Source organism: Aquarana catesbeiana, linkage group LG01, assembly GCF_042186555.1.
Source record: "Aquarana catesbeiana isolate 2022-GZ linkage group LG01, ASM4218655v1, whole genome shotgun sequence".
Taxonomy (NCBI): domain Eukaryota; kingdom Metazoa; phylum Chordata; class Amphibia; order Anura; family Ranidae; genus Aquarana; species Aquarana catesbeiana.
The window spans coordinates 191,351,075-191,377,690 of NC_133324.1; the positions used below are offsets into that span (position 1 = coordinate 191,351,075).

General features: G+C 43.6%; 1 protein-coding gene across 4 annotated transcripts in view; it reads left to right on the plus strand.

Annotated features, from left to right (window-relative positions):
* Positions 1 to 26,616, plus strand: part of YTHDC2 (YTH N6-methyladenosine RNA binding protein C2) — a 291,475-nt gene that overhangs the window by 35,293 nt on the left and 229,566 nt on the right. For all 4 annotated transcript variants that reach the window (XM_073624629.1, XM_073624630.1, XM_073624631.1 and 1 more), the window contains exon 5: positions 14,460 to 14,659. In XM_073624629.1, the coding sequence (XP_073480730.1) occupies positions 14,460 to 14,659 (200 nt within the window). The remainder of the gene's footprint in view (positions 1 to 14,459; positions 14,660 to 26,616) is intronic.

Below are 26,616 nucleotides of genomic sequence, written 5' to 3' on the forward strand. Positions count from 1 at the left end.
GTTTATGAAGCAGTGATCAGCGGTGATCCCGAGGATCGCCGCTGATAACAGTCCATAAAAAAGTTTATGAAACAGTGATAATCGGGGGAGAACATGTTTGAACTTGTTCTCCCGCCGATTATCTCTACACACGGAGAATCCTCATGAATGACACAGTAACGGCCAGTTTATGAAGTGGTGATCTCACTGCTTCACTGGCGATCTGAGTCAGAATTCACACTCCCAGGTTCACCAGCTCAGAGGTGGTGAATCGGGGAGTGAAGAGGAAATCTGGGGGGATCTGAGGGGGAAGGAGGAAGATTTTTAACTTCCTTATGCCTCGTTCAGACCCCCCAACACTGTAAGCATGTCCCCCTGTCATATTTATGTGTATACATATATATACATGTGTATGTGTATATATATATATATATGTGTATATATATATATATATATATATATATATATATATATATATATATATAATGTATGTGTATATACATGTGTATATATAATGTGTGTGTGTGTGTATACATATGTATATAATGTAGGGGGACTCATTATTTTATTAACAGTAATTCACGCCGTCTGTCAGTGTATTGAGCGGTGATAATTTATCACTGCTTAATAAACTGACATCTCTGTATTTCTGGTGCTGTAATCTCCTAAAGTCTCACGAGATTCCAGTATCAGGAGCCGTTCTCCACTGTTGAAAGCATTTGTAGATCTCTTCACTCCTCCAAAGGTGAAGCGATCTACAAAGCTTCATAAACTGGCACACAGAGGAGAAAGATCTTCACTGTGAATGCCGGAGAACGAAGCAGTGAATAGATTTCACTGCTTCATAAACGGACACCTAAGTATTCAGACCCTTTGCTGTGACACTCATATATTTAACTCAGGTGCTGTCCATTTCTTCTGATCATCCTTGAGATGGTTCTACACCTTCATTTGAGTCTAGCTGTGTTTGATTATACTGATTGGACTTGATTAGGAAAGCCACACACCTGTCTATATAAGACCTTACAGCTCACAGTGCATGTCAGAGCAAATGAGAATCATGAGGTCAATGGAACTGCCTGAAAAGCTCAGAGACAGAATTGTGGCAAGGCACAGATCTGACCAAGGTTCCAAAAAAAATTCTGCTGCACTTAAGGTTCCTAAAAACACAGCGGCCTCCATAATCCTTAAATGGAAGACGTTTGGGACGACCAGAACCCTTCCTAGAGCTGGCCATTCAGCCAAACTGAGCTATTGGGGGAGAAGAGACTTGGTGAGAGAGGTAAAGAAAAACCCAAAGATCACTGAGGCTGAGCTCCAGAGATGCAGTCGGGAGATGGGAGAAAGTTGTAGAAAGTCAACCATCATTGCAGCCCTCCACCAGTCGTGGCTTTATGGCAGAGTGGCCCGACAGAAGCCTCTCCTCAGTGCAAGACACATGAAAGCCTGTATGGAGTTTGCTAAAAAAAACACCTGAAGGATTCCAAGATGGTGAGAAATAAGATTCTTTGGTCTGATGAGACCAAGATAGAACTTTTTGGCCTGAATTCTAAGCGGTATGTGTGGAGAAAACCAGGCACTTCTCATCACCTGTCCAATACAGTCCCAACAGTAAAGCGTGGTGGTGTCAGCATCTTGCTGTGGGGGTGTTTTTCAGCTGCAGGGACAGGACGACTGGTTGCAATCGAGGGAAGGATGAATGCGGCCAAGTACAGAGATATCCTGGACGAAAACCTTCTCCAGAGTGCTCAGGACCTCAGACTGGGCCGAAGGTTTACCTTCCAACAAGACAATGACCCTAAGCACACAGCTAAAATAACAAAGGAGTGGCTTCACAACAACTCCGTGATTGTTCTTGAATGGCCCAGCCAGAGTCCTGACTTAAACCCAATTGAGCATCTCTGGAGAGACCTAAAAATGGCTGTCCACCAACGTTTACCTGACAGAACTGGAGAGGATCTGCAAGGAGGAATTGCAGAGGATCCCCAAATCCAGGTGTGAAAAACTTGTTGCATCTTTCCCAAAAAGACTCATGGCTGTATTAGATCAAAAGGGTGCTTCTACTAATTACTGAGCAAAGGGTCTGAATACTTAGGACCATGTCATATTTCAGTTTTTCTTTTTTAATAAACCTGCAAAAATGTCAACAATTTAGGGTTTTTCTGTCAATATTGGGTGCTGTGTACATTGAGGAAAAAAATGAACTTAAATGATTTTAGCAAATGGCTGCAATATAACAAAGAGTGAAAAATTTAAGGGGGTCTAAATACTTTCCGTCCCCACTGTAAATACATGAATGGCAAGAATACTTGTATACCTGCATGTTTGCATACCTAAGGGGTTGCATAGAGGTATACCAACATTGTTTTAGGCCTGCATCCTGGGAGGAATGTATATTAGGTTGGATAATATAGTTGCTGCATTATTTACCTGTTATACCAGTTAAATGGTTCCAGAAAAGAGAGGCAGCCGGGGGAAGCAGGGGCACCGCTCTCAGGTTCAGGGATCTGGTGGTGTCCACATCTCCCAATGGACAGTGGTGTCGGGTGCATCTGAGCTACTGTGGTGTTTAGCATTGCACTGTTTCCTGGCGCATTAGATTTTCGTCAGACTGCGGCCGCAACACCTTGATCGTTAGTATATAGATGGGAGACTGTCCGAGAATACCAGATTCTGTAAGCTTTCCCCACCTGGGTGAGGGAGGCATCTGAGGCTGCTGGGTTTTGAGAGTATCTCGGGCCAGAAAATTTCAGGGCAGTCTCTGAGGTGGTTTGTTCCATCTTTAGCCGTCAGAAACCTGGTAGGTTAAGTGCACCTCTTGGGACTGTCTGGGTCTGTCACAGAGTTGTCAGTCTTTTGCCTTGCATTTGCTCTTGGAGCAGAAGTTATGGGCTCATTATTTTGAGACAATTAAATGGTAGCAGTTCCAAAGCCAAATAGGGACATGAGGTCTATCGTAAGATCTCAAGCCGCTGAACATCCTTCTGTTTAAGACTAGACTCTTCAGTGATGACCTCTCTGCAAGAGGTAGATTTCGGGGTCCATAATAATCTGTAAACACACATCTTCATGTGGCAGTTGGTTTCCAGGCTCATCAAAGATTTCTACAATTGCAGTGGAAAGCCGATAGAGGTTCACTCTCTATCTGGAACTTTAAGATCCAGGCATTGCATTGCCAGAAGGCTCTGTTTCTGGGGTCTTACAGAGCAGAAATTGGTGCTTGATATTCTTCCTTTTCAGGAATTTGGAAAATGACCACTGATGCCAGTCTCTCTAAGTTGACTTGAGGCTGGCTACAGTTCAGTGGGCTTGGTCTCCACAGGAGAGAATACTGTCCAGTAGCTTGGAATTTTTGGCCAGTATGCCTTGCTCTGGATTATAGGACAAACCTGTTGTAGGTTCAATCTGGAAATGCCTCTGCAGGCATATATATATCAACCACCAGGGCGGCACCAGAGGTCATGCGACTCAGGGAGGTGTACCACATTCTGACTGGGACAGTACAGGTGCTGTCTCTATGGCCAGTACATATTCCAGGTATAGGATAGTGGCAAGGGGAACTCTGCAGGGGAATCTACTACATTCCAAGTTTGAGACAGGTGTGTCTGGGGCAAAAGTCCCACTGCCAATAAGGGTACATGTACTGGTAGCACCTTAAGGTCTGGTTCTCCCTTTATTTGACTTTTTTTTGGTATCTCTTCCTTGCATTTGAATTTATGACAGGTAAATAGCAGAGCATCTCCCATAACACACACACACGCCTAACATTCCTGCAAGTCAAAAGGAACTGTTAAATGTATTATATTCTCAAGCCCAAAGCCTGCCATATATTTACATCTAGATAGGTTGACCCCTTACTAACAGCAATATTTCATACACACTAATCTTATTTTAACCCTTTCATGACTAAGCCTATTTTTGAAATTTGGTGTTTACAAGTTAAAATCCGTATTTTTTGCTAGAAAATTACTTAGAACCCCCAAACATTATATATATTTTTTTTAGCAGAGAATCTAGAGAATAAAATGGCGATTGTTGCAATATTTTTTATCACACGGTAAGGGACACTTTCATGAATTTTAAAAAATCCAAAACAGTAAAGTTACCCCAATTGTTTTGTATAATGTGAAAGATGATGTTACGCTGAGTAAATAGATACCAAACATGTCACCCTTTATAATTGCACGCACTCGTGGAATGGCGACAAACTACGGAACCTATGAATTTCCATAGGCGACGCTTTAAATTTTTTTTAAAGTTACCAGGTTTGAGTTACAGAGGAGGTCTAGGGCTAGAATTATTGCTCTCGCTCTGACGATCGCGGCGATACCTCACATGTGTGATTTGAACACCGTTTACATATGCGGGCGCGACTTCCGTATGCGTTTTCTTCGCTGCGCGAGCTCGCGGGGACAGGGGCACTTTAAAAAAAAAAATTTTTATTTTATTTATTTTTTTACTTTATAAATTGTGTTTAAAAAAAATTTTTTTTTTTTTTGCTTTTATTGCTGTCACAAGGAATGTAAACATCCCTTGTGACAGTAATAGGTGGTGACAGGTACTCTTTATGGAGGGATCGGGGGTCTAAAAGACCCCCGATCCCTCCTTTGCGATTCAAAGTATTCAGATCGCCGAAAACGGCGATTCTGAATACTGTGTATTTTTTTAAATTCGGCGCCATTGGCAGCCGAGTAAACGGGAAGTGACGTCATGACGTCGCTTCCGCGTTTACAATGAGTAGGCTGGAACGAAGCCGCCCACATCTTCGTTCCAGCCCGCCCCCAGCTGCCGAAGGCTGCCGATTGGATACCGGGCCTCCCGATCGCACGGGAGGCCCGGTAAGAGCGGCGGGGGGGGGGGGGGGATGTCCCCTCCCGCTCCTCCCGCATAACAGCCGAGCGGCTTTTAGCCGCATCGGTTGTTATACTCGGGTAGCCGATCGCCCGCTGTAAACAACGGTACCGGGATGATGCCTGCAGCTGCGGGCATCATCCCGGTATAACCCCGGAAAGCCGAGTACGCATATCTGCATACGGTCGGCGGGAAGGGGTTAATAAATAAATATATATATATATATATTATACACACTCTCTCACACACACACACACACACACACACACACTCTCCCAGTTGCTAATGGAGATTACTCATAAACTCCTCATAAGGCTTGAGTCCTGTATCTCAGCACTGTTGAGCCCTTGGAAGCCAGCTTCGGGGACCTTCAATTACAGGACTTGAAAATATATAAATATATATAATTTTTTTTTTTTTTTTTTTTTTTGCCTGGTGAGAAGCCAGGAAATAGCACCCACAGAAATATGTGGGTGGGAAATTTTCTTTTTCTTTCTCCAATCGGTAGAGGAAAGGAGTTTGGCCTTAAGTACCGTTAAGAGTCAGAGTTCGTCCCTATCCATTTTTTTCCAGGGGCAGTTTCTCACTCCTTGTTTCATACCTCATACAGCATGTAACTTGGACAGTCCCACCTGTCAGTCCATTCTTGTGTCCTTGGGACTTGAATTGATCTTGACTGTCCTTGCAGAGGCCACGTTTTGAACCAATAGGGGTATTCATTCTGTTGGTCCTTTTTATCTCAGAAGGTGGCTTCTTTGTTTGCTATCACTTCACAAAGTGGAGTGTCAGAGTTGGCGGCTCTTTCATGCAAGGAGCCCTTCTTGGTCTCACATCATAAGGTAATGTTGCGTCCTCATTCATTTTTATTGCCTAAAGTGGTTTCTAGTTTTTCACTTGAATCAGGGCAGTGTCTTGCCTTTTATTTTTCTCCTAATCCACAGTCGGCAGGAGAAAGATTGCTACCTACTCTAGAGCTAGTTCAGACGCTCAGGGTCTACTTGAGTTGTCAGCACAAGTCAGGAATCCTGATTTGTGCTGCCAGAAGAGCCCAGGAAGGGCGGGCAGCATCCAGGTCGAATATTTAGCAGTGGATCTGCCAGTTTATCAATGATGCCTATGGTTTAAATTGCAAAAAAATGTTTTTCATTTTTTTTTTCTGGGGAGAGATTCTCTACCAGGTGTGAGATTATCTTGGGCCATCCATCATCAGGTGTCAGTGGCCCAGGTGTACAAGACCACTATTGGGTCTCTTGTATATACATCTACAGGGTTTTTACCATGTCAGTGTCAATCACGTAGAAGATACTGCCTTTGGCCTCAGCATATTACAAGTAGCAGGTCCTTCTTTGGTGGCAGTTTTTATGATGGTGTCTCCCTCCCCTCAGGGGCATTGCTTTGGGACATCTCAGATAGTAATTACTATAGCTGCTCTGTGTCCTGTGATGTACGATAAAGAAAATAGGATTTTTTCTACAGCTTACCTGTAAAATCCTTTTCTTGGAGTACATCACGGGACACAAAGGCCCCTCCCTTCTTTTGGGAATTGCTTGCTACAAAACCGAGGTACTTCCTGTATAGGAGGGGTTATATAAAGGGGGACTTCCTGTCTTTTGGGTGTGCCAGTGTCCATTCACCTATAGGTGGCGTATAACCCAGATAGTAATTACTATCGCTGCTCTGTGTCCCGTGATGTACTCCAAGAAAAGGATTTTACACGTAAGCTGTAGGAAAAATCCTATTTTTTTCCTCAGTTTAGGCCGATATTTAATCTTCTACATATTATTGGTAAAAAAAAATTGCAATAAGTGTATATTGATTGGTTTGCGCAAAAGTTATTGTGCCTACAAAACAAATTATTGATTTATGACATTTTTATTATTATTTTTTTTTTTTTTTACTAGTAATGGCGGCGATCTACGTTTTTTTTTTTTTTTTTTTTTTTTTATGGGGACTGCGACATTGCGGATCAGACACTTTTGACACGTTTTTGAAACCATTTACATCTATACGGCGATCAGTGCTATAAATACCCACTTATTACTGTAAAAATCACTTGCAGGGAAGGAGTTAACACTAGGGGGTGATCAAGGGGTTAAATGTGTTCCCTCACTGTGTGTTCTAACTGGGGGGGATGGGACTGACTGGGGAGGAGACTGATCGGTGTTCCTATATACTAGAAACACACGATCTGTCTCCATCCCCCTGACAGGACGTGGATTTGTGTGTTTACACACACAGATCCATGTTCCTGCTCTGTCACGAGCAATCACTGGTGCTCGATGGACATGGCGGCCGCCTTCACACTGGGGCGGTGCGCTTGCAGGACTTTAGAAAAAGTCCTGCAAGTTTCATCTTTGTATACAGCGCTCCCAAAACGCCCCAGCCCATTGGAATGAAAAGGCAGCACTACGGAAGCGCCACAGCATGGGCACTTTTAACCCCTTCAGCCGCTAGCGGGGGTTAAAAGCGCACCGCTAGCAGCCAAAAAGTGCCGCTTAGCACTGCCGTGGCCCCAATGTGAAAGTAGCCGGTCGGTCACCTGCTTTTTCCTCTACCTTTCCAGCGCCAGTCCAGGCATCTGGGCGGATCCCGACTGTAAAGTCGGGATCTATCCTGACACTGCATCGGCTAGGTGACATCAGCCGACAGGGGACTGTCGGCTGAAAACAGGAGTGATCCGTTGGAGAAACAAGCAGCTTTTAGTTTATGACTGCCTATCTCATTTCTTGAGGTGCTAAAATGGCAGGGCAGTACAACCCCCCCCCAAAATGACCCCATTTTGGAAAGTAGACACCCTAAGGAAATTGCTAAAAGGCAGGTTGAGCCCATTGAATATTTTATTTTTTTTCCCAAGTGATTGAATAATGACAAAGAAAAAAATTTTTTTACAAAAAGTTGTCACTAAATGATATATTGCTCACACGTGCCATGGTTATATGTGGAATTACACCCCAAAATACATTTTGCTGCTTCTCCTGAGTACGGTGATACCACATGTGTTTTGGGAGCCTAGCCTTGTACGGGGCCCCGAAAACCAATCACCGCCTTCAGGATTTCTAAGGGCGTAAATTTTTGATTTCACTCCTCACTACCTATCAGTTTCGAAGGCCATAGAATGCCAAGATAGCACAAAACCCCCCGAAATGACCCCATTTTGGAAAGTAGACACCACAAGCTATTTACTGAGAGGCACGGTGAGTACTTTGCAGCTCTCATTTGTTTTTGAAAATGAAGAAAGCAAAGAAAAATGTATTTTTTTTTCTTTTTTCAATTTTCAAAACTTTGTGACAAAAAGCGAGATCTGCAAAATACTCACCATACCTCTCAGCAAATAGCTTGGGGTGTCTACTTTCCAAAACGGGGTCATTTGGGGGGGGGGGGGGGTTGTGCCATCTGGGCATTCCATGGCCTCTGAAACTGTGATAGGCTGTGAGGAGTGAAATCAAAAATTTACACCCTTAGAAATCCTGAAGGCGGTGCTTGGTTTTCGGGGTCCCGTACGCGGCTAGGCTCCCAAAAAGTCTCACATGTGGTATCCCTGTACTCAGGAGAAGCAACAGAATGTGTTTTGGGGTGTAATTTCACATATGCCAATGGCATGTTTTGAGCAATATATCATTTAGTGGCAACTCTGTGCAAAAAAAAAAAAAAAATTATCTTGTTCCCGCAACTTGTGTCAAAATATAAAATATTCCATGGACTCGACATGCCTCTCAGCAAATAGCTTGGGGTGTCTACTTTCCAAAATGGGGTCATTTGGGTGGGTTTTGAACTGTCCTGCCCTTTCTGACACTTTTTGTTTACATGAAAAAATATTATTATTTTTTTTTTTTTTGCAAGAAAATTACTTTAAACCCCCAAACGTTATATATTTTTTTTAAAGTTTCACACAGTATTTGCGCAGTGATTTTTTTCAAACGCATTTTTTTTGGAAAAAAACACACTTTTTTTAATTTTAATGCACTAAAACACACTATATTGCCCAAATGTTTGATGAAATAAAAAAGATGATCTTAGGCCGAATACATGGATACCAAACATAAAATGCTTTAAAATTGCGCACAAACGTGCAGCGGCGACAAACTACATACAGTTACCACTTTAGATTTACGGAGGAGGTCTACTGCTAAAATTACTGCCCTCGATCTTACATTTGCGGTGATACCTCACATGCATGGTGCAATTGCTGTTTACATATGACGCCAGACTGACCTTTGCGCGAGAGCAGGGGGGGGACAGGGGTGCTTTTTTTTTTTTTTTTTTTTTTTTTTTTTTTTTTTTATTTTCTTTTTTTTTTTCTTTTTTTTAATTTTGCTTTTTTTTTTTTTTTTTTTTTTTAAACTGTTCCTTTCTTCTTTTTTTTTTTTTTTATTATTTTTATTGTTATCTCAGGGAATGTAAATATCCCCTATGATAGCAATAGGTAGTGACAAGTACTCCTTTTTTTTTTTTTTGAAAAAATTGGTGTCTTTTAGGCCCTAGATTTCTCCTCTGCCCTCAAAGCATCTGACCACACCAAGATCGGTGTGATAAAATGCTTTCCAAATTTCCCAATGGCGCTGTTTATATCCGGCGAAATCTAAGTCGTGAAATGTTCGTAGCTTCCGGTTTCTTAGGCCATAGAGATGATTGGAGCCGTTCTGGTCTCTGATCAGCTCTATGGTCAGCTGGCGGAACCACCGGCTGCACTCTCAGGTTCCCTGTTGGGACAGGAGAGCCAGAGAAAACCATGGAAGATGGGGGTGGGGGGGGGGGGGGGTGGGTGGGAAACATTCCCTCCCACTGCTTGTAAAAGCAGTCTAGAGGCTAATTACATGAAAGAATTTTACATGAAAGCTGGCCGCTGGCTGAAAAGAATGATACCAAGATGATACCTAAACCCGCAGGCATCATTCTGGTATAACCACTCAAAGTCCAGCAACATACCAGTACGTTGCTGGTCGTTGTTGGGCATATATTGTAATCTAATCTATTTTTTATTTATTTATTTATTTTTTATGTAATCTTTATACTTTATTGACATAACAATCAAAAAGAAAAGGACAAAAAAAAAACAGGGCAAAACAAAGAAAAAGTAGAAACAGCAGTACAAGACAGTACTGTCCAATCGTGTATCTGAACAAAGAACAAAATAGGAGACGGATGCGTCAGCTTTGTGGTCATAAGAAAATAAAAGTCATATCACTGTTAATTTGTCTCTAGCCCTGCTACCAGACATAAGCGGTATTCGTTAACAGACTCTACCGAGTCGGACAGGTGAGTATAGCCAAGTGGCAAACATATTCAGGAATTATGTATCCTTAGGATCAAAACCAGAGAACGGAAATAATAAGAAAATAAAAGAAAAAGAGTGCACTCGTATCAGTTGTGTGAGTATTCCTGCAGCGAATATCTCAGATGGTCAATACAGATCAGTAGTTATTCTGATATTTATTCTCCTCCTGTCGGGGTGGGGTCTCTTGGTTGTTTGTCGGTGCCAACCCCCTCAACATAGTGAATCCAAGTGGCCCATATTCCATACCGTTTGTCATATCTGTCCTTGCACTTCGCCATCCATTCCTCTGCAGCCATAATATCATTCACCAAACGGATCCAATCCAATCGGCTTGGGATTTGGCTACTTTTCCAGTGAATGAGGATCGATCTCCTAGCCGCGTTTAGAAGATGAGGTAGTACCGACTTTCGATAAAGGCTTAGAGGAATGGAGGGGACATGCGGGAGAAAGCCCATTTGAGAGGAAGGTCCATATCTAGTATATGGTTTATTTGGGTTCTGATGTCTTGGCAATAAGGCCGCAAGCTAGGGCAGTCCCACCATATGTGTAGAAAGGAACCCCTTTGCCCACACTCCCGCCAGCAAGTGTCTGAGGAGGTCGAGTATATTTTTTCGAGTTTAGTGGGGACCCTGTACCATCTAGTTAGTATTTTAAACCTGTTCTGCATTTTCGTATCAACAGAGATGGAATTAGTAAGGCGGTACAAATGGTCCAGCTGCATGTCAGTAGATTCATGTTGTAAGTCTCTTTCCCACTCTCAAATGAATATGGGTTTCCCCAGGGGTACCCGTTTCAATAACAGCTCATAGAGGACAGATATAGAGTGCGGGATTGGATTGGCAGACATGCACAGCCTCTCAAAAGGGGTGGAGGAAGTGGGGGAGCGTATGGCTTGGTGTAAACCACGCGCGAAGTGCTGAAGCTGCCCATGTCTCCATCCATCTAATGGGAATCCACCATACTGGGCTCTGAGTTCCTCCAACGGGATCAATCCCTGGTCTTGGAAGAACCTGCCGCATCTCACCTCACCATCTGCCGTCCAGGTGCGAAAGAAAGACGGGTGTTCCCCTGGGGCGTAATCTTTTTTTTTTTTATGCAGCCTGTGGGCGGAACGAAAAAAAGAGATTAATCGGTGGGTATGCCCACCATTAGAATACCTCCCTTCATCCACCCACTTCTAATGATGGGCATACATGCACCATTTTGTTTTTAACTGTGGTGGTGAAATCACCTCCTACAGCGCTGGAGTCACGGCTTTATGTATCGTGGGAGCAAACGCTGTTGCTGTCAAATAAATCCGCGCTGAATGGCGTACCTGCTAAGCTAATGATGAAGAGAGGAAAGAAAGAAAACATTCTTATTATCTCTCCACTTCATCTTCACAGTGAGCAAGTTATTACACTTCAAGCAGGCTCTCTCCCCCAGCCGAAGACTGGAATGTACAAGCCGCTGGGGAAAGCCCCGGCGATTAGACCGCACTGATGATCAAACAAGTGACTAAAAAGTGGCACGCTCGTGTAATAATTGTCCACATACAAATGGTTTCCCTTTCAGAAAAAAGGGTGACACTAAGTCCCATACAATCAGCACACCCTATGTAATCTGGGCAGTTTGGCGGCTCTACGTGACTATCTCTTCCTTCGTAAACCATAAAACTATATGTATAGCCTGTGGCCCTTTCACAGAGCTTTATACATCTTGTACATCTATACGTATCTGGCACGCTTGCTGGGAAGATACTGTTTGAATGACAAGCGGCCAGAAAATTTAATCAGGGACTCATCAATGCAGACAACTTGATGGGGAGTAAACAAGGCTGCAAAACGTTGGTTGAAGTGGTTTACGAGGGGCCGAATTTTGTAGAGCCGATTGTATCCAGGGTCTCCATGAGGACGACAGAGTTCATTGTTGTTGAAGTGCATGAACCGCAAGATCTGCTCGTATCGTGCCCTGGCCATGGAGGCAGAGAACACGGGCATATGGTGAATTGGGTCAATGTACCAATATGACCGCAACTCACTCTTTTTAGTTATGCCCATGTCGAGGGATAGGCCAAAAAAGGTCTTAAATTTGGAAACCGTAATTGGTTTCCAATCTCTGGCAAGGGAGGACTGGGGATTAGCCGCGATTAATTGACCAGCATACAAATTGCTTTGGTCCACAATAGATCTATAGAGATCTTTGTTGAAAAACAACAAATAAAAATCAAGTGACGTAAAATCAATTGTTTCCACCTGAATTCCGGGTTGGCCAGTGAATGGGGGAAGTACGGCAGAAGTGGTGGGTTCCCAATTAGGATTGGTGAATTCTGCAGGAAGGACACTATGGGCACGACGGGCCTGTCTTTGTCTTCTTGGTGGCAGCGGGACACTACTTGTGCTTGCCACCTCGCCAGCTTGAACTGCACTTATATGACTCGCCACGTCACCACGTGATACTGCAGTGCAGTGCTGTATGTACGACCAGGGTATACTAGGTCATGGTGCTTGCCAGTTCACCAGAAAGATGAGCGGCACTAGTACTTCTCTGCTCCATACGAGAGCCCTGCGGTTCTTGTATCTCAACAGCAGAAGAAGATCGGGGTCTGGTATGCCTGACCTTAGCTCTGATGACGGAGTTGTGGTCCCTGCCATCTGTCATGGAGCCGCTGTCGTCTACAGGATCGTATTCTGAGCCTGAATCTGACAGATGAGTCATTCCTCTTCACTGTCTGTCATGCTCAGAAACGTGTAGGCCTCTTTACTACTGTACCTTTTTGATTTTGCCATTTTGGGCTCTAAATTTACTGGTACAGTACTAAGACTTACAGGTAAAAAAGCTCCCAGGCTGTCAGCAACTGTATCAAACGCTACCAAAAAAACTGTTATCGATCGCAGGGATCAGGCCTGACTCTGCGAACGCTGCAGTTATGTATGTTTAGTGTTTTGTAAGTGACAGTGATCGATCGATCGATACTGCACTTGGGTGGGCTGGACTGGGCTGGGCGGAGGGGCAAAATGCAGATGCTAGCAGGTATCTGGGCTGATCCCGCTAACACTGCGCTTTTGGGAACCCTAAACTGCTGGGGACGCTAGTATAGATCTGATCAGATATTGATGCGTTCAGATACTATACCACTAAGGGAGGTGTATGCTGCGTGCGTGGTTGTTAGCGCTACTGGCACTAATCTGACGCTGCCTGGGGCGACGCAGAACCTAACTGACCCTAACACCTAACTAATATCACCCGCCGGGTGATCAGGGGGTTAAACCTTTTATTAGGTAATAAGCGGCGGGTATAAAAACAAACTAACCACCGTAACACTTATATGGTGATCACTGGTGAAAGGGTTAACCAGGGGGCAATCAGGGAGTTAAAACCTTTATTAAGCAGTATATGGGGGTACCTGACGCTATAAAAAGTTGACGGCGAACCTAAATACCTACCTGGCTAACTAGTGTCACCTGTGACACTAGATCGCTTAGTGACACTGGCGACAGAGGATGAAAGGGTTAACTGGGGGGTGATCAAGGGGTTAAACCTTGGTTAGGGGGGTACCCTAGACCTAAAGGGGCCTACCACTAACTGCCCTACCATTTATAACAGTCACAAATGACACCTAATGCAGTGATCAGTAAAAAAATAAACTCTGCAATCGGTGACACTGTGACGGGGGGTGATTGGGGGGTGATTTGTGTGCCTATGTGTGCTGGTGTCAGTGGTCTGTTGGTGCACTTACTTGATGTCTTCTGTCCTCGGGCACTGGAACGAAAAGACTGACACGAGGAGAGATGACATCACTTCCTCTGCTTCTGTTTACATTTTTAGAAGCAGTGGAAGTTTCCCGTTCGTCAGGAGCAATCGGTGGCCTCCCCCTCAGCACGGTTCGCTCCTGCAACGATGCTGACCTCCGCAGGCACCGGGGGGAGGGGGGGCCCGATAGGGCCCCCCACCCGCTGGGAGGCAGGGACGTACAGGTACGCCCATATGCCTGCCCATGCCATTCTGCCGAAGTACATCGTCATGCGGCGGTCGGCAAGTGGTTAAACTTGTAGAGGTAGGGGCTGCATTGTAGCGTGAGGAAAGAATTTAGATGGGTGTATATGAGTAAGAAAATTAGGGGTGGATGTAATATAGTAGACCAGAGAATAGGTTAAAGGTAGGGATGTGGCACAGCATCTGCATAACACAGGCTATAAAAGTGTTGTCAGCCATATAGCACAGCAAGGATGAGTGGATCTCAAGAGTGTTACTATTTAAGTCTCTTGTCAAGTAAAGGGTGTTCTATGTGTGTTGGAATTGGCCTTTTAGAGGAGAACTTAAGTTCAAGTAAAATGCGCCAGCAGTAATCCTTATCATATTTTGTCTCCCAAAGAAAAACACGAAATGAGCAGGTCCAGTGGCCGCCTGAGCAATGGCATTCCCCAAGTCCCATCAAAGAGAGGAGATTCCGAGTTTGATAGCTTTCGACAGTCCTTACCAGTTTATGAAAAGCGTGAAGAAATTATCAGCACTATAAAAGAAAATAATGTTCTGCTAGTTGTGGGAGAAACTGGATCTGGAAAAACCACCCAGGTAACCCATATTGGTCATTTATTTATGTATTGTAAAGAAATTGAATGAAGCTGGGGGAAACAAATGTCTGATTATGTGTGAATGTAGGAGTTTTAAACCAACAAGGGCAATATAATAGTATGAGATATGTATTGTTTATCTATCGTTGTTATAGATTATCATATCAATCATCACTGGCCTCATACATACTAACCTCACTATCAGGTAGATAGAAAAAATACATTATTTCTTTTTCATACATCATGGGACACAGAGTTAGGCTAATATTCATTACCCTACTGGGTTATACTTCATCTCCAGGTGAATGGACACTGGTAGACAGAAAGTGATCCCCTATATAACCCCTCCCATACGGGAAGTACTTCCGTTTTTTTTACCAGTGTCTGCAAGGTGAATGGCAGGTCTCTAGTCCCACAAACGGTTAAATGAATCAGAGGATTGACCGATCGGTTCCATTTGACACAGGCTCTATATGCTTAGATGAATGGTATCCGAGCCTCGCAAAGAAGACTCAAGATTTTGTGAGATTTTGCCTGTAATGCGGCCTCCGGGCACGGGACCCTGCGACACCACAGCGCTAAGGCCTTCTTGCAGCGTGCTGTACAGGCCCAAGGGAGTGGACCCTAAACATGAAAAAGGTACCCAGTCCTTGAAGGTCCTCAAGTGACAGGAACCTGCCGTGAAGGGTGAAGATTGGGCTCATAGTTTCTAAGCTGCCTGGACGGGTAAGTGAAACCCCTTTATTATTATTGTGGGGTGTCCCTGTGATTGTAACAATCAGTCAAGCTAGCTAGAGGCTGGACACCTGTGTGCGGTGACCATACGATGAGTTTTGGGCTAGCTGTGGGTGTTTACAAAGTGTACCTTCTTGTGTCTGGCTGTTTTTTACCTGTATGATTGTGCGCCATTTTGCCTTGGTTCGCCATGGCGCACGTGCGTTCGCAAGAGCGCCGCTGGGCTCAGCAGTTTGGCGGCCATGGAGCTCGCGGCTTCGCCGCACATGCACCGTAGCCTTTATCTGGGTGCACGAAGATTCGCATCATACGCGAATACGCCCACGCCCATTCGACGTGCGCATGCATGTGCAGAACATTCCAGCGTACAACCAGCTTATTTAAGCAGTGTAAGCCAAGCATGCGGTGCTTCCAAAAGGCAGCTGTGGGATACAGAGCAGGCTCTGAACCAGGCATTTGCAGCAGTTCATTTCTCCCCACCCGGGTCACGTGAGTCACCAGGTGTTGCTTGGCAGGCTAAAGGTGCTTAACAGGATTGTTGCATAGGGGCTTGGTGAGCCTTATTAAAGGGTCTCCCTTCTGAGGTGTGTTAATACTACACCCAGGTAGTCTCTTTTTGTGGCTAGTAAATGTCTTAAAAAAAGAGGAGTGGGACTAACACTACAGGGAAGGGCACACCTATGTTGTCAGTAGTTCCTGATGAACCTAGTCGTATCCTAGTGTTGTATACCCTGAAGGACAAGAGGCTTCCGGACCTTTCTGAGCCGCTGCGCCTATGTGGTATTGTGCCTACAGTCGACGCTGCTGCTTCACCCTTTATCATCAAAGATGAACTGTCCTCTGCTCTAGCCGGGTTAGAGCACAGGATTGCTGGCATGATTGCCTCCATTCCTCAGGGTGGCAAGAAGCGTGACCTATCTCCCTCACCGGAGACTCCTAGTTTGGAGCAGGAATGGGTTGGGGATGGTGAAGAGCTAAAAGCTTGGGATTCTGTGAAGGGCCTGGTGGATGATTTTGCTTCTGAGCAATCTGGACAAGAAGATATCCAGTTGGTGTCTGTCTCTCAGTCGCAGAGGCTTTTGATCCAGTCTCTTACCGAGATGGCTCATTCTGCCTTTTAAGTTGCCTCTTGTAGAGGTTACTGAGCCCCCCTGGCCCTCTTTGGGGTCCCTGAGGGCCCTCTTCAGGCTGCACAGGCTTTCCCCTTACACCCTCTGTTGGAACAGGCAGTGGATGCTGATTGGGAACATCCTGACAGGATTTTTGTTCCTCCCTAAAAGGTTTTTCCTTTTATATCCCATGGATGAAAAGTTCGTTAAGAAGTGGAGCATGCCAGCCGTAGATGCAGCAGTCTTTCTTAAAGAAGAACTTAACTTGTCCGTTAGATAACGCACAGGGCTTGAAAGACCTTGTTGACAAGAAATTGAAGTCATTATTAAAAGCTTCCTTTTCTTTGGCCAGTTCAGCTATTCTGCCAGTGTGTAAAGGATTAGGTCAGACGGCCTGACAGGCCTAACCGGGAGGATGATCTGGCTGAAAATAAGACAGGTATTCCTTAAGCGCTGTGTTTTGCTGTTGACGCCTTAAAGGATTCAATACAGCAGGTTTCTCATTTGGCTCTCTTGTCTGCGCAGACTTTTGTGGCTTAAGAACTGATCAGCCAAGCTTCCTTGTAAAAAGTTATTGGCAGGTTTCCCATTTCATGGGCAACATTTATTTGGTGATCATTTGGACAAATATATGCAAAAGATTTACTGAGGGAAGCGTTCTCTACTTCCTGTGAAGAAAAGCACCAGATGTCCCTCGTTCAAAACCTCAGGCATTGCTTCCTCAAGTGTCTCAGCGCTAAGGCAGTTCAGCCGCCTACAGGGCACTAAAGCCAGGGGCAAGCCGCAAGGCCGGGGCCAGAAAAAGGCCTGGGTCCAAAACTTTTCTAAACCCAACACCAAGCCCTCCTTTTGAGGGGACGCCCCCACTCTGTCGGGTGGGGGGGAAGGCTGCTGCACTTTGCGGACATTTAGAGAAAAATAGTTCAAGGTGAATGGGTCACCTCAACTATATCCTGCCGTTACCAGCTGGATTTGCAGGGGTTTTCTCCTCAGAGGTTTCTAACGTCCAGCATTCCCTCAGATCCTCCAAAAAGAGACTTATTGCTTCAGGCACTACATCATTTAGTGCGTCAAGGAGTGATTGTAGAGGTTCCTGTACCAGAAAGGGGCGCGGGGCTTTACTCGAACCTGTTTATGGTTCAAAAACCAAACTGGGACTCCAGGCCCATTTTGGACCTAAGATCCCTCACTCCAGATGGGGGACTTTTTAGCCTCCATCGATATAAAAGGCGTGCATTTACATGTACCTATCCTTCAGCCTCATCAGAGGTTCCTGCGGTTTTGCAGTAGAGGAACATCATTTTCAGTTTGTGGCTCTAACCTTCGTACTTTCTACAGCTCCCACGGGTGTTCCCAAAGGTCCTAGCATGAGTACTGGGTCTTTTAAGGGCCCAAGGGATCCTGGTGCTCAGGTATCTGGAGGACCTCCTGCTCAGAGATCACTTACTACAGGCTCTAGAACAGAGCATAACATGCACAGTGCATTATTTGGAAAGCTTAGGTTGGATCATAAATACCGAAAAGTCAACCTTGAGACCAGCTCAAAGTCTAAAGTATTTAGGTCTGATCCTAGATACGGTTCAAACAAGTGTATTTTTGCCACCCGTAAAGATCTGTGTCCTGAAGGATCAGGTGCACTAGACAACCCTTAATTCGGCTCTGTATGAGTCTTATAAAGAGGGTGGTGTCCTCCTTCGAGGCAGTACCCTATGCCCAGTTCCATTCCAGGCCTTTACAACAAGACATCTTGTTGGCTTGAAACAGAAGAGGACAAGCCCTGGATTATTCAGTGTTCTTATCTCCTCGGGCACACTTAAGCCGAAACTGGTGGTTGCAGGATCAGAACCTGCGAAAGGGAAAATCCTTCCTGTAACTTGGAGAGTACTGACTACAGATGCCAGTCTCTCAGGTTGGGGAGCGACCCTAGAGCTGCTGGAATTACGGGCAGTACGTCTGGCCCTACGGTCTTGAATGGTGGAGTTTCAGGACTGTCCTATCGGGGTTCAGTCCGACAATGCCACTGCAATGGCCAATATAAACCACCAAGGCGGTACCAGGATTCGTTCAGCTCTGAAGGAGGGGAACCATATACTAGCCTGGGCAGAGGTACATGTGCCGATTTGATCGGCAGTCCATATCCCGGGAGTAGAGAATTGGAAGGCAGAGTATCTCAGCCGCCGGTAGATCTGCCTGGGGGAACGGTCCCTACACCCAGGGGTGTTCCAGGAAATTTGCCAGCGTTGGGGATGGCCTGAGGTCGACCCACTGGCATTCAGGTTGAACAAGAGATGCTCTGGTAGCTCCATGGAGCCAGTATTCCCTGGTTTATGGTTTCCCTAGGATCCCTCTCCTTCCACATTTGTTGCGCAGGATTCGGAGAAAGGGGGTTCCAGTCATTCTGGTGGCACCAGCCTGCCCCAGAGGGCCCTGGTTCCTGGAGATTGTGAGACTGACAATAGACGGGCCATGGACGCTTCCACGTCGCCCCGATCTACTATCTCAAGGTACCTCAATTTACAGTCTCAAAATTTGATGGCATGCCTATTAAAGCCAGGGTATTAAAAGACCATGGCATCTCAAAAGCAGTGGTTTCTACCCTAGTAAAAGCTAGAAAAGCTGTCACTAGGAAGATCTATCATATGGTCTGGAGGACTTACATTACTTGGTGTGAAGCCAGAAAATGCCATCTGCGGAAATACGTGATTGGGAGAGTTCTCTCTTTTCTATAGTCAGCTGTGGAAATCAGATTGGCTTTAACCACTTGCCGACCGGCTCACGCCGATATACGAAGACAGAATGGCACGTACAGGCATATTAACGTACCTGTACGTTACCCTTTAAGATGCGGCATTGTGGGCGCGCGCCCGCCGCGAGCTCCGTGAGTGTGATCGCGGCTCCTGCGGACGGTATGTCCACGGGATACCTGCGATGGTCTCACGGAGGGGAAGAACGGGGAAATGCTGATGTAAACAAGCATTTCCCCATTCTTCCTAGTGACAGGACACTGATCACCGCTCCCTGTGATCGGGAGCGGTGATCAGTGTCGGGACACACGTACCCCATCCTCCCTACAGTTAGAACACATCTTTAGGACACACTTAACCCCTTCAGCGCCCCCTAGTGGTTAACCCCTTCACCGCCAGTCACATTTACACAGTAATCAATGCATTTTTAATCGCACTGATCGCTGTATAAATGTGAATGGTCCCGAAATAGTGCCAAAAGTGTCCGATCTGTCCACCATTATGTCGCAGTCACGATAAAAATTGCTGATCGCCGCCATTACTAGTAAAAAAAAAAAAAAAAATATTAATAAAAATGCCATAAAACTATCCCCTATTTTGTAGACGCTATAACTTTTGCACAAAGCAATCAATAAACGTTTATTACAATTTTTTTTTTTTCTTTTTTCACCAAAAATATGTAGAAGAATACATATCAGCCTAAACTGAGGAAAGTTTTTTTTTTTTATGTATTTTTGGGAATATTTATTATAGCAAAAAGTAAAAAATATTGCGTTTTTTTTTTCAAAATTGTTGCTCTTTTTTTGTTTATAGAGCAAAAAATAAAAAACCACCAAAAGAAAGCTCTATTTGTGGGGAAAAAAGGATATCAATTTTGTTTTTGGGAGCCACGTCGCACGATCGCGCATTTGTCAAAGTTACGCAGTGCTGAATCGCAAAAAGTGCTCTGGTCTTTGGCCAGCCAAATAGTCCGGGGCTGAAGTGGTTAAGTACAATCAGAGGTCAGATTTTGGCCCTGTCCGTATTCTTCCAAAGGCCTTTAACCTCCCATTTGCTGGTCCGAACCTTTATGCAGGGGGCAACTCGTTTGCCCCCCCCATTAGGTCACCTTAGGAACTTGGTGCTGTCTGTGTTTATAGAAACAACCATTTGAACCTATCAAGGAAATTCCATTAGACTTGCTGTCACGCAAGCTAGCCTTCCTGATGGCCATCACCTCGGCTAGAAGGGTGTCGGAGTTGACGGCCCTTTTGTGCAGGGAACCTGATCTTTCACCACGACAGGGTCATGTTACGGCCTGTTCCATTTTTTTTTTGCCAAAGGTGGTGTCAGTCTTTCATTTAAATCAGGACATTATTTTGCCTTCCTTTTTCTGTCAGCCTCATTCGGCGGAAGAGAGACGACTGCATTCCTTGGACATTGTCCGGGCAGTCAAGGTTTATTTGTCTAGATCCGAGGTTCAGACTCCTTTTTTATTTTACCAAAAGGACCCAAGAAGGGGCAGGCAGCTTCCAAAGCTTCCATTGTCAATTGGGTCTGTCAATTGGTCATTCAGGCCTATGGTTTGAAAAGTAAAGCTCCTCCCTTTACGGTGAGAGCTCATTCTACCAGAGGTATAGGAACCTACTGGGCTTTTCGCTATCAGGTATCTGTGGCTCAGATTTGTAAGGCTGCTACCTGGTCTTCAGTGCATACGTTCACAAAATTTTATATTAAGTGGATGTTCGAGCAGCCGAAGATTCAGCTTTCGGCTGTATAAGGTCTGATGGCTATTATTTGGCAGGGTGTCTCCCTCCCCTCAAAGCTATTGCTCTGGGATGTCCCAGCAGGTAATGAATATTAGCCTAACTCTGTGTCACATGATGTACTCAAAGAAAAGGATTTTACAGGTAAGTATGATGAAATAATCCTTTTTTTTGATGAGAGACCATTTCTTCATAGTTGGTGATTTTAGCTGTTCCAAAAGAACAAACCTTGCTTGGTCTAGCAGTTCAGTTAGTCCTTTCTCAAGTGTTTATAGAAATTATGTGTTTACTGTATGTAGCCCAAGTACTATTTTCAGTTTAGGTTAAGATAGAGTAGAAACATATTAAAACCAACCTTGGTTTATTTTTCTGTGTCCCATTGGGATTATTTCCCTCCACTGTAACCCAGAAATTGGTACATTCCATTCACCCAAAATTACAATGAGTGGCAGAGGTGCTGTGCATAGTAAATTGGAGGTAGGGCAGGAAGTTGGCTGACTAATACAGTCACAGCATGCCCAGTGGATGGTTGAGAAAACCTATTTCTACAGTCGCTTGTCTGCCAGTGATCCTCCACCCGAAGGCTGTCCATGAACATTGTGTAACACCATGTACAGCTTTAACACCACTAAATATAAAGGCCCTCTCCCTGCTGTATGTGCTTTATTTATTTTTTTTTAACCGCTTGCCGACCAGCTCACGCGATATACGTTGGCAGAATGGCACTCCTGTGCAAACATACCTGTACGTCAGTCCGCAAAATCAGGATAGCTGGCGCACTATCCTTGTCAGAAGTGTCCAATCTGGACGCCGCAATGTCACAGTCCTGATTAAAAATCGCAGATCACTGCTATTATGATAAATAAATAAATAGAAATGCCTTAAATCTATCCCCTATTTTGTAGATGCTATAACTTCTGCGCAAACCAATCAATATACACTTATTGCGATATTTTTTTTTTCTTTTTTTAACAAAAATATGTAAGTATAGGTATACATATCAGCCAAAACTGAGGAAGAAATTTTAGTTTTTTTTAAATCTATTTTTGTGGATATGTTATTATAGCTAAAAGTAAAAAAAAAATTTGTTTTTTTTTTCAAAATTTCGGTCTTTTTTTTTTTTAGAGCGCAAAAAATAAAACCTGCAGAGATGATAAAATACCACCAAAAGAAAGCTCTGTGGGGAAAAAACTGTCAAATTTTTTTGGGTACAACGTCGCACGACCGTGCAATTGTCAGTTAAAGTGACGCAGTGCCAAATTGTTAAAAGTGCTCTGGTCAGGAAGGGGGTAAAATCTTCCGGGGCTGAAGTGGTTAATTTTGCCATTGTCACTCATTGCAGTGGCTAGCTTCCTATGCAACTTTTTTTGTATTCTGGTTACAGCTTTTTGAATTTACAATCACGTTCTGTGTAGATAGGCTGAATATACAGAATGCTTTCTAATCCCTCTATATACTGTATCCAAAACATGAAAACATGGCATAGATTGTAACATGTATAAAAATATTATGTTCTGTAAAATGTATATATTTACAGACACTATGCTGATTATTTAATGATTAACCAGTAACAGCCAATTGGGATTCAGTTACGGTTTTTGCTCTGTACTGGTGAAATTGTTGCGAAATGATTCTGCTTATTAAATAAGTTTGAACGAAGATCCTAAGCATGCACTCCTGTGCAGGCATTTGTATTTTTAGATGACATTTTTGAAAAACGATATAACAATAATTAAGAGGATATCTTAATTGTACAGGACAAAGGCCTCTGTAATCCTACACCATGGTTTATAGGCATGTACCTTCAGGTGATTGCACACTGGCTAAGCTTTAGAGGACATGTCCTCTGAGCACCTCTCCTATGACCCTACCCCACTCTGTGAGTCCTTGGTTTGTTCTAGTGTATATAGTTAAGGGATCATTTCATGGGGAAAATCACTGTTTGCTTAAAGCGGGAGTCCGGCGACCAATCCTTTTTATTTTTTTATTTTTTAGGTCATTGAGACACTTTGCTAATCCCAAAATAATACTCACAGTTTGGGTGTAATATTTCCGCCTGTGCCAGTTTTCGTACTGAAGAATAACTTAAAAAATGTAATGCTGGCTGTTTCCATCTTGCTTGTGGGCATGTGAAGCCCACAAGCATTGATTTCCTGGATGCGGTGAATGCTGTTCATTCACAGCTTGTTCACGCGCATGATCATTGTTCCCGCACTGAATCTTGGGAAGCCTGACACTAAGCTCCCAGGAGACAGTGCCGCGCCGGGGAAAGGCAATAAATACGCCTACTCCCATGGGAGGAGAGACAGGAAGTGCCACAATAAAGTACAATATAAAGGTAATTACAGCGATAAAAAATTTTTTCGTGCGGCATTTGAACATCTATGCAATTAACTGAAGGGGGTAAGATTAAGTTAAAAATTTGAGTGGAACCCCGCTTTAACTAGTTTATTATTTTTCTTTATTACTTTATCTTTGGATTGTTCAATCAACTCTTCACTGTCTTCCAATGCCAACATAGAAGCAGTATATCTGGATCTGCACAACCTCTGTAAAACCCTGGGTTTCATACCCAGGCCGCATGGAAATAATGTAAACACTTAATGTTGCCTCTGTGGATTCTGCATGGGTGCTCATCTTGGCACTTGGTGCAATGTGTCAGCCTCAGGGTGCTATACAAGTCCAGGGCCTTGGTCCATCACTATAGAACCCATACCCTGAAGACCCCTTAGGGGATGTGCCCACTGTGATGGGCACAGCCTGGGTGTTAAATAGCGTTTTTTTTTTTCTGGTATTAAATATCGATATTCTGTAAATTATATTGATGAGGAAAGTTCCAAGAAAGTCCGTTCAATTCTTGTGTAAAAACTCAAAAATTGATTTACTAATAAAATAGCAAAATATTACAAGAACAATAACAAAATGTAGAATATACAAATATCAGTGTATTATATTCTTAAGATGAAGATTGAATCAGATGTGTGTGTGTGTAGCTGTGTCAGTTAACTTCAATGCCTCGTGGTGTCTGAAGCAAATCTATCCTCTACTGTCCTTCTGTTACTAGTTTTTACTCCTAAAATCCGACCCCTCCTTCCTAAAAAGGCTGGTTTAAAAGTTCATCTGAGCCTTATTGTACTACATACTCTTCTAATGAGACATAGCTTCCCTCTCACCTCATGCAAGGATGAGGGGTGTGGACAAGAACAATGTGTGAAACCATTTAACATATATATATATATATATATATATATATATATATATAATTATAATTTTTCTTTATATTATTTCACAAGTATAAAAGTCTATATAATTTCACTTTCCATAACTAAGAAAATATATATATTCAACTCAATTATTCTATAAAGATCTAATCCATTCATTTGTTAATTGGACATAGAGAAGCTTTCAAACACTGGGCCATATTATAATCCAGCATTGCGAACAGATAAGACTGGGTCACCCTGTATCTGTGACCATTACTGCAAAAATGGGGTTTGGGATGAATTCACCTCTCGGCTTAAACTTTTCAAACTTGTCCCTAAAACTCAACCACTCAGAGCTTAGTCTCAAGTGGACGATCAGGTGTCGCAATACACCATTGGTTGCACACTTTACCGCCACTTCCGCCTAGAGCCCCTATAAGGTCCTCGGGCGATTCCTCTTGCCCTTTTTGCCACAAAGATTCATTACAGGTTGGTTTACACCTGGGTTACGACATACTCCTTCCTGACACAGTTTCAGACCCTATTCTGTGAGTACCCTCCCTTGGAAAACACAGAAAAAAGTATGAAAACCAAACTAGACAATATGAAAAGCCAGACACATCTACTCACCCTGTGGATAGGTGGGGCTCAGTGGCTGACCATATGATAAAGAGAAGAAACTTCCCCAGAGAAAGAAAGGGCGTAGCAAAAGATGCCACATATAGAGCCACAGAGATAGTGTCTGAAATAATACCTAGTTAGTTAATTATAACAAAATAGAAATGTATTTATTGTATGAATACACAATAGTTGATTACACAGAATATAAAATCAATGAACCTCTACCGTTTACCATCTAATGACAACGTTGTCAATGGCCAGACAAATACTAACAGACTAACAAAGATATAAGGGAACGTATTCGCTACACGTGCATAAATATATTGGCCATAGAAATGCTACATGAATGTAAGCAGATGTATAACCAGGCAGTCCTATTATGGAAGGATAGAAAAATAGCAAAAACTTGTATAACTCAGTCATTCAAAATTGTACTATTGGAAATTGACAAAATAAGCTTTTGATGGCTGTTGGGGGTATACGACAAAGAGGTATTGGCATTATGGTTTAAAGCAAATGAATATCCATTTCATGAGCACTAAAATATGTTGCAATCCATAGGACACAGGAAAATAGCCTGCACAGCGGTCATTAATTGCAAAGACCATACTTACTGGATAACAGGAGCATAGCGGGTAGGTTTATAGTGTAATCTACCTTACCCGAGATGTAGACAATTAGTATGCTGCAGATGGTCTGCTGTGTTCAGTAGTCCATTTCACTTACGATGGTAAAAGCAATAGTGTTCAATAGAAGTGGATATCAAATGGCGAGGAATCGCCTCGTGTGTCAATCAGTTTCTCTGTGCCTTTCTGTAGTTTTCACTTCTATCCGGACTTGGAAATTCAAACATCCAGGAAGGATGAAGTAGCTGTTAGAATACCTGCTGGGTACAGTTACCCGAAAAGCCGTGTCCCACACTGTATGCCAACAAACAGCCGTGTCATGGATCCTGAACACTGATGCATGGTGCTCGGAGTGACAGACATTCACATGGAGGGGGAGTGACGTCAACTAGTTTCATGGGGTAACTCCCACTTCTTCGGGAGCCTTGTAACTATGGTGGATAACAGATGAAAAGGAGACAATGCAATATCGCAAGGGAACATTTGCTCTGATGAAGGCCTGCGTAACACTCAAACTCAGAGTGATAATGCGTCCCTTGCATCGGAGAAGGATCTGGCTACAACATTGATCTCTGTATCTGATTCTATTTTTATTTCAGGTACACAATAAGCAACCTATTTGACTTGAAAACATCACCCTTCCTCTTCTACTCCCATTTTTGAACTTGAGTACGACCAGTATATCGGGATCCAAAAGAATGCAGACACAAAAAGAAATGAAGAGGATATTGAGGCAGTATTAGAGGAAGCTGTGGAAGACTTTTCTTCCCCAGACTGCAATATTAAAGAGGATGGTTTCACATAACACACTTACCAATGTTCAAAAGCTTATTGCCTCTGTCTGCAAAAGCCTTGGCATTGTGCTACTGGCGCTCCTTCATCTCTCCATGCCCCTTTGGGTACAAACAAACCTGCAGAATCATTTAAAACTTTACCTGTTTATAAACCGAATGTCTAAGACGAATAGATCACTCCAGAAACTATTTTCATCCCCCCAGTCTTTGCTGAACTCTGTCCACTTGAAAAAAGAGCTGGAAAAGAAGTGGGCTTTTCCTGTGGTTGATCATGCCATCTGTGTCCTGTATTGTAAAATTAAGATAAAAGGAATTTTGACTTATCTGTAAATTCCTTACCTTGGAGTACAGTACAGGCCGCAGGCTACCCTTCCTTCAATT